This window comes from Stomoxys calcitrans, chromosome 4 (genome assembly GCF_963082655.1).
Source record: "Stomoxys calcitrans chromosome 4, idStoCalc2.1, whole genome shotgun sequence".
NCBI classification, from domain to species: Eukaryota; Metazoa; Arthropoda; class Insecta; order Diptera; family Muscidae; genus Stomoxys; species Stomoxys calcitrans.
Window position 1 is genome coordinate 12,543,248 of NC_081555.1, and position 8,313 is coordinate 12,551,560.

General features: G+C 35.8%; 1 protein-coding gene across 1 annotated transcript; it reads left to right on the forward strand.

Moving 5' to 3' along the window:
• Window positions 1–773: 773 nt before the first annotated feature.
• Window positions 774–2,189, forward strand: LOC106094602 (uncharacterized). Its single transcript, XM_013261829.2, has one exon. The coding sequence runs from the start codon at window positions 774–776 to the stop codon at window positions 2,187–2,189; it is 1,416 nt and encodes a 471-aa protein (XP_013117283.2).
• The last annotated feature ends 6,124 nt before the right edge of the window (window positions 2,190–8,313 follow it).

An 8,313-nucleotide genomic window follows, 5' to 3' on the forward strand; every position in this document is an offset into this window, starting at 1 on the left:
AGGGGTCAAGTACCAGGGGAACCGCCCCACCTCAAAAACTATCCCCAAACTGACTGTTAGGCCGATCGGGACAATGTGGGATTCATATGAAAGGTACTTGAGGGTAGAATACGAAACTTACATAAAAATTTGAGTCAAGTACCAGGGGAACCGCCCCACCTCAAAAACCACCCCCCAAACTGACCTTTAAAAAAATTTTGGGGTCATATAACAGAGGGGGAGGCCCTACCCCAAAACCCCCCAAACGGACATATTAAACAATTACGGCAATATGGGTATCAAATTAAAGGTATTTAAGAGTAGGGGACGAAATTGGCATAACAATCTGACCCCAATTGTCGGAGCGCCGCCCCACTCTTATATAAAAATATGGGTTAATTCTCGGGGGGTTTGCCAACCCCAATATTATGCCCCAAATGACATATATACCAAACGGAACAGTATGGGAGACTATAGTAAAAATTGTTGATACGCATATAAACTATTTTCGAATAGGCCCGCAAACACTTAAGAGTGTAGGGAAGCACTCCGCGCCAGCTAGTATTTGATAAAGTCCAAAATGAATATTTCGATGTATTGCAAACGAAATGCCTAATTAAGTAACCTCTTCCCTTCTTCGGTGATGGGTATAAAAACAAAACATTTTCTTCCATTTGTTGATGGACTTTTTGAAGGCTATCATTATGTATGGCATTTATTTACAATTGAAGTTTATTTAATGTATTACTATAAAGGCTATGTTTAGTTTGGGTTTTTTTCAAAGCCCAGTCACTATGAGCCTTCCGTTCCGAACGGTTATTAATAATCTAAATTTGCTTAGTGTCACAGCAACGCTTTTACTCATACGCCATGTTTTAGGCACTTTGGCAAACGATAACTTCCTCTATGCAGTGCATAGCGGTAATGAGAACATATTCCACCACACATTACTTGGCATTGATCAGGAACATGCAATACAATCGCTCTTGCTGCTTAAACACCAATCATTTGAAGATGACGGTGTGATTGAGGACTTTTATAGATTTCCCCGGCCAAAGGTGATAGTCACACACAATGTGACATTTAAGTTTTTCGAGGAATTTAATACAGCTATGCTTACAGTGTTTGTGGCCCAGAATCAACTGGATCTTGAACTGTTGAAGAATGCTGCAGACATTTTGCACATGAGACGTCAAAGTAGAATATGGGCAATAGCCTTAGATATCGAGGACAAGGAATTGTTTAAAAAGCAACTTCTGGAAGCTTGTCAATACTACAAAATGACCAATGTCTTATTGAGCTTCATTCACACCAATAGCCCAGAGGATATCTTCAATTATGCCCTTAAACCCTATAACACCTATCATTGGATTCCTAAGACAATGAATTGCAATCATTGCAGCTATTACCCCCAACATTGGCGTAATTTTCAAAACACCTCTATAATCACCTACACCAGCCAGAATCCTCCAAGTGCCTTTGTGTTTATGGATGAAAGCGAAAATATCAAAATCGTAGGTTATGTGGCAAGTTTTGTGTTGGCCTTTGCCCAAATCTTCAATGCCAGTTTGGAAATGTATCAACCTTTGGAACTACAGGAGACGCTAGCCAACAAACACCTCAACCAAATGGCCCGGGAGGGTAAATTGGATCTACCCATGGCTCTGACTGAAAATTCGCAGCAAACCAGCATGGGACATGAATCCAACTATTATGACATTATAAAGCCTTTAATTATAGTACCCTGTAGCGGCCGCATGAATATTCGCCAAGTATATGGAATTTTGCTCAATGAATACTTCTTTGGCTGCGTTATTTTATGCTCCGTCTCATTATCGATCCTGCATTCTCTCATTGACTATTGTTTTGATGGCCTCTGGAATCGTTTGAACTTTTTACTAAATCATAGAATCTTTCCGGGTCTGTTGGGCTATTCCTTTGCTACGCGCAACTCTCCTTGGCGAGGCTTGAAAATTCTCTATCTTTTAGTTTTCTTAGCTGGCCTCAATATTTCCATACAATTTGCATCTAAAATAAGCACCCTATTGACCGACCAACCTCATAATCGGCAAATTTTAACCTATAAAGACTTGAGGAGATCCTCGCTAAAGATTTTGATAGACCAATTGTATGGCGAGGCAGTAAAAAGAGAATACACTCTTCTGGCAAAATCCATGAAAACCACTTCGTTATTGACATATATCGGATAGTACTGTAATTTATAAGTAATGCTTGTTGTACTATCATTACATTTTTATCAAATAAATAAAAAATAAATAAATGGTTCAGAGCTTATCGAACATGTGAATACGTTTAATGAGACCTATGGTTACTTAGCAAATAGGATGACCTGGGAAATATTTGCCCGTCGACAACAGTTCTATTCGCAAAAAATATTTTGTCTCATGAATGAACGCTTTGGCGGCATGCATCATCACAGCATTGCTTTGCCTGACAACTCACCGCTAAGGGAAGCTGTAAACTTTTTGATACCCCTGACAAGGGAAACGGGTTTACTGCAAGCATGGCTGGATAGAACATTTCTGGATTTGGTTAAACTCAAGAGGATATCGTTGCGTGACCATAAGCCTGTGGAAATTCAGAGAGTCCTTAGCGTCAAGGATTTATACTGTGTATGGATGCTAGTTATACTAGGTTTGACCCTAGCCACAGTTGCATTTGCCGGGGAATTACTTTGGGCTTGGAGACTCTCTAGAATTGAATGGAGTTGTGAACAAAAATCTTATACTACAGCAAGTACAAGTCCTGAAATCTTCCCCTAGAAAAACACTTTAATATTGGGTTGCCCAAAAAGTAATTGCGGATTTTTTAAAAGAAAGTAAATGCATTTTTATTAAAACTTAGAATGAACTTTAATCAAATATACTTTTTTTACACTTTTTTTCTAAAGCAAGCTAAAAGTAACAGCTGATAACTGACAGAAGAAAGAATGCAATTACAGAGTCACAAGCTGTGAAAAAATTTGTCAACGCCAACTATATGAAAAATCCGCAATTACTTTTTGGGCAACCCAATAATTAAAATTATGAAAAAAATAGATGTATTATGTAAAATTTATATAAAAGTTTTGTGTTTAAATAAAGGTAGTAGAATTTCTATCCTTTAATTTTATTTCAAATCAAATTTTTATATTTTTTTTTTCGTTTTTATACCCACCACCCCATAGGGGGTACATTCAGTTAGTCATTCCGTTTGCAACATATCGAAATATCAATTTTCGACCCTACAAAGTACATATATTTCGGATCGTCGTAAAATTCTAAGACGATTTAACGATGTGTGTGCGTTGGTCCGTCGGTCCGTCTGTCCGTCCATCTGTCCATCCGTCTGTCCGTCCGTCCGTCTGTTGTAATCACTCTACAGCCTTCAAAAAATGAGATATTGAGATGAAATTTGGCACAGATATGTATTTTTGATGCACACTGTTTAAGTTCTTGAACGGGCTAAATCGGACCATATTTGGATATAGCTGCTATATTGACATATCTGACGATAAAGGGTCTAATGCCCATAAATACTTTATTTTTTATGCGATTTCGCCGAAATTTGAAACAATGGGTAATTTTAGGTCTTCCAACAAAGGACCCAAATATGGTTCAGATCGGACTATATTTAGATATAGCTGCCATATAGACCGATCTCCCGATTAAGGGTCTGAAGTCCATAAAAGCTTTATTGAAAACTCGATCTGACACTCCTGACATCTGACCCAAATATGGTTCAGATCGAACTATATTTAGATATAGCTGCCATATAGACCGATCTCCCGATTAAGGGTCTGAAGCACATAAAAGTTTTATTGACTACCCGATTTCGCTGAAATTTGAAACACTGAGTTGTTTTAGGTCTCCCAACATAGGACCCAAATATGGTTCAGATTGGTCTGAAGTCCATAAAAGATTTATTTTTTATCCGATTTCGCTGAAATTTGAAACAGAGAGTAGTTTCAGGCCTCCCAACATCTGCCCTATAGACAGACCTCCCGATTAAGGGTCTGAAGCCCATAAAAGCTTTATTTATTACCCGATTTTAATTGAAATTTAAAACAGTGAGTTGTCTTAAGCCTCCCGTCATCCGACCTAACTGCGGAAAATATATCCGATTTCGGATTGTTTTTGGGAGTGGGGTCCCGCAAATACTTAGCCCTGAAAATATATCAACATCGTGCTCTACTTTCAAATATCATTTATTTGAACCCCATGTTGCCATCGGCCTCAAAATTGGACATGAAATTAGTTTTCTAATCTCAAATACCTTTCATTTAAACTGCCTTTTGCAAAAGTCAGCAAATATGTCCAGTTTGGAATATGGGCCCTAAAAACTACCAATATCAAAGTCCACTCTCTTTAACAACCAAGTTGTCATGGTGAGCAAATACATCCCATTTGGGGGTTGTTATGGAGGTGGGACATCCCCTAGGTAGTTGGTCCCGAATGATGGTATCAGATTCGTGGTCTACTCCCAAATATCCTTCATTTGAGCCTCACATTTCCATAGACAGCAAATATGAACGGTTTCGGGGCGCGTTTTGGGGGATGGGGCGGCCACTCATTGACACGACCCTGAAAATATATCTCAGCTTCGTGTTCTACTCTAAAATACCTCTTATTTGAGGTATTTGGGTGGTGTTATGGGGGTGGGGGGGTTGGTCCATAGACACTTTTTTCCGAATATTTAATATCAGATTCGTGCTTTACTCGCAAATGCCTTTCATTTGAGCCCCATATTGCTATGGTCGTAAATTTGTCCTCTTTGGGGGGTGTTTTTGGGTAGGGGCTGCCCCCCAAACTCTTGGTCCCACATTTGGATATCAGATACGTATTCTACCTCAAATAGCTTATATTTGAGCCCCATGGTCAGTAAAAAAGTCCCGTCTTGGGGACGTGCTTTACTCGCAAAGGCCTTTCATTTGAGCCCCATATTGCTATGGTCGTAAATTTGTCCTCTTTGGGGGTGTTTTTGGGGAGGGGCTGCCTCCCAAAACCATTGGTCCCACATTTGGATATCAGATTCGAATTCTACACGCAAATACCTTTCATTTGAGTCCCATATTGCCATGGTCGGTAAATATGTCCGATTTGGGGGCGTTTTGGAGGTTGGAGTGGTCCCTTAAACTCTTGGTCCCCCACTTAAATATCAGATTCCTGTTCTACTCTCAAATACCTTTCATTTGAATCCCATATTGCCGTGATCGGTAAATATGTCCGATTTAGGGGAGTTTTGGGGGGTTGGGGTGGTCCTCCACACACTTGGTCGGACAATTGGATATCAGGTTCGCATTCTACTTGCAAGTACCTTTCATTTGAGTCCCATATTGCTATGGTCGGCAAATATGTCCGATTTAGGGGTGTTTTAAGGGTTGGGGTGCTCCCCCAAGCAGTTGGTCCGACAATTGGATATCGGATATGTTTTCTACTTTTAAATACCTTTCATTTGAGTCCCATATTGTCGTGATTGGTCAATATATATATTTGGTAGGATGGGGGGTGGGGAGGCCCCCCTAGGTACCCCATCCGAAATTTGGAAACAAAATTTTTTTTTCTAATTTACCATAAGACATCACAAAATTTCGCTTAAATAGCACCACCTATCTCAGAGATTTGGCTTTCTGAAAATTAGGGTAAGGGGGAGGGTCCGCCCCCCCTTCAGATATCAATAAAATGAAGTACCCTATTTTCACCACGGGTCCATAATGCATCATCAGGAATATCGGTTCAGCCGTTTTTGTGTCTATAACACACAAACAAACAAATACACATTAATTTTTATACCCACCATCATGGGGGTATACTAATCTAGTCATACCGTTTGTAAAAATTCGAAATATTCGTCTAAGACCCCATAAAGTATATATATTCTTGATCGGCTGTACTTTCTGAGTCGATCTAGCCATGTCCGTCCGTACGTCTGTCGGAATCACGATAGAGGTCGAACGGCTAAAGATAGCCACTTGAAAATTTGCACAGATTCTTATTATTCATGTAGGTCGATGGGGACTACAAATGGGCCATATCGGTTCAGATTTGGATATATCTCCCATATAAATATTCGTCCGATTTGCAGTAATAATGCAATAAAATGGTCATTTCTTAACCGATTCTCTCGAAATTTGGCAGGAAGAATTCTAATGACTCTCGATATTACTGGCGAATTTCATAGAAATCGGTTCAGATTTGGATAAAGCTCTCATATATATGTTCGTCCGATTTTTACTTCTACAGACAAAATTTATTGGCCATTTATTGGCCAAACTTCCCAAAATTTTGCACAACGCTTTCCTCGACGACTACCACAATATCTATGAAGTTTGGTTAAAATCGGTTCAGATTTAGATATAGCTCCCATATATATGTTTGTCAGATTTTGGCTAATTTGCAATCATGTTGACATTTTTCAACCGTAGTTATTACAGTTTGTAGATCATAGCTCGAAATTTGATACGGGTTGCTTAATAACCTCTCTGAAAACATCTGCCGAGGTCAATCAAAATTGGTTCAGATATGGATATAGCTCTCACTTTGTACTTAAAGGGTTGGAGTAGGGTAGTATAAAGTCGACACCGCGCAACTTTTGGCTTTCTTTACTGGCTTTATTTTTTTATTTTTATATTTTTTTTTTTTATTTTTTTATTTAATTTAATTTTATTTTTTTTTTATTTTAATTTATTTTATTTTATTTTATTTTTATTTTATTTAATTTTATTTTATTTTATTTTATTTTATTTTATTTTATTTTATTTTATTTTATTTTATTTTATTTTAATTATTTTATTTAATTTTATTTTATTTTATTTTATTTTATTTTATTTTTTTTTATATTATTTTATTATTTATTTTATTTTATTTTATTTTATTTTATTTTTTTTTTATTTTATTTTATTTTATTTTTTTTTTTATTTTATTTTATTTTATTTCATTTCATTTAATTTTTTTTATTTTATTTTATTTTTTTTATTTTATTTTATTTTATTTTATTTTATTTTATTTTATTTTATTTTATTTTATTTTATTTTATTTTATTTTATTTTATTTTATTTTATTTTATATTATTTTATTTTATTTATTTTATTTTATTTTATTTGATTTGGTTTGATTTTATTTTATTTATTTTATTTTATATTTTATTTTTTTTTATTTTATTTTATTTTACCTTTTTCTAGTAGTTTTTCTCTATTCTTAAATGGAGTGTTAAACTTTGTTGCCTGCATATTTAGATATTCCATATGACTTCACACATTAATGTGCTATTCATACAACATAATCAGATTATCATCACAAAGTTATACAGATATCACGTACTGTATGGTTGCTATTCTCAAATCGCGCACGTCATGTCCGTGTGACAAACTTGGTAAAGCAGAGATAAATGTAGACAGCAATTGGTATGGATTTTATATGAAAAATTTAACAAAGGATTAATTAATTTATATTGGGTTGCCCAAAAAGTAATTGCGGATTTTTTAAAAGAAAGTAAATGCATTTTTAATAATAATTAGAATTTAGAATTAGAACTTAGAGACAAAACAAATATACTTTTTTACACTTTTTTTCTAAAGCAAGCTAAAAGTCACAAGCTGTGAAAAAATTTGTCAACGCCGACTATATGAAAAATCCGCAATTACTTTTTGGGCAACCCATTATATGAGGAAGATACTTAAGGACATTTTTTCTAGGACCAGATTTACTCGAAATTTCCATTAACACAATTTAATTAAAAATAATACCTAAAAACAATATTTCGGAAAAAGTCAAGTCAATAAATATTTTAAAAAGTTTTTCTTTAGGACAAAATATTAATGGAATTTTCTCTAAAGGAAATGGTTCAATAAGACAAAGTTTTAATAAATTTATCTCTATAGAAGGTTAGGTTAGGTTTAAGTGGCAGTCAACCATCAGTCTCACTTAGAAGATGCCTATATAGTCTCTTCTTCTGCAATGTCCTCACAGCTTCTGCAAAAGTCATTGCTGGCAACCTTCAGTCTGTCAGCATGTTTTCCGATTAGACAGTGGCCTGTCATGACGGGCACAATGACTCAGAGGTCTGTTCTAGCCAATGACTTCAAGGTGGTAGACCTCTTCAAGTCTAGATTAGGCCACATACTTTTGGAATGCTCATAGCCCCCTCTTTGTGACCATCTATCATTCGTTGTCCTTCGGCCCTGGTCCTGAAAACTTATCTCTATAGAAAAAATTTAAAAAAAATTTCCCAGCAGACAAAAGTTTTAGGAAATTTTCTTTTAGGGCAAAATCTCAGTGAAGTTTTTTTAAGATAAATTTTCAAAAAAGCCCTATAAAGGCCTTTAATTCTTCAAAA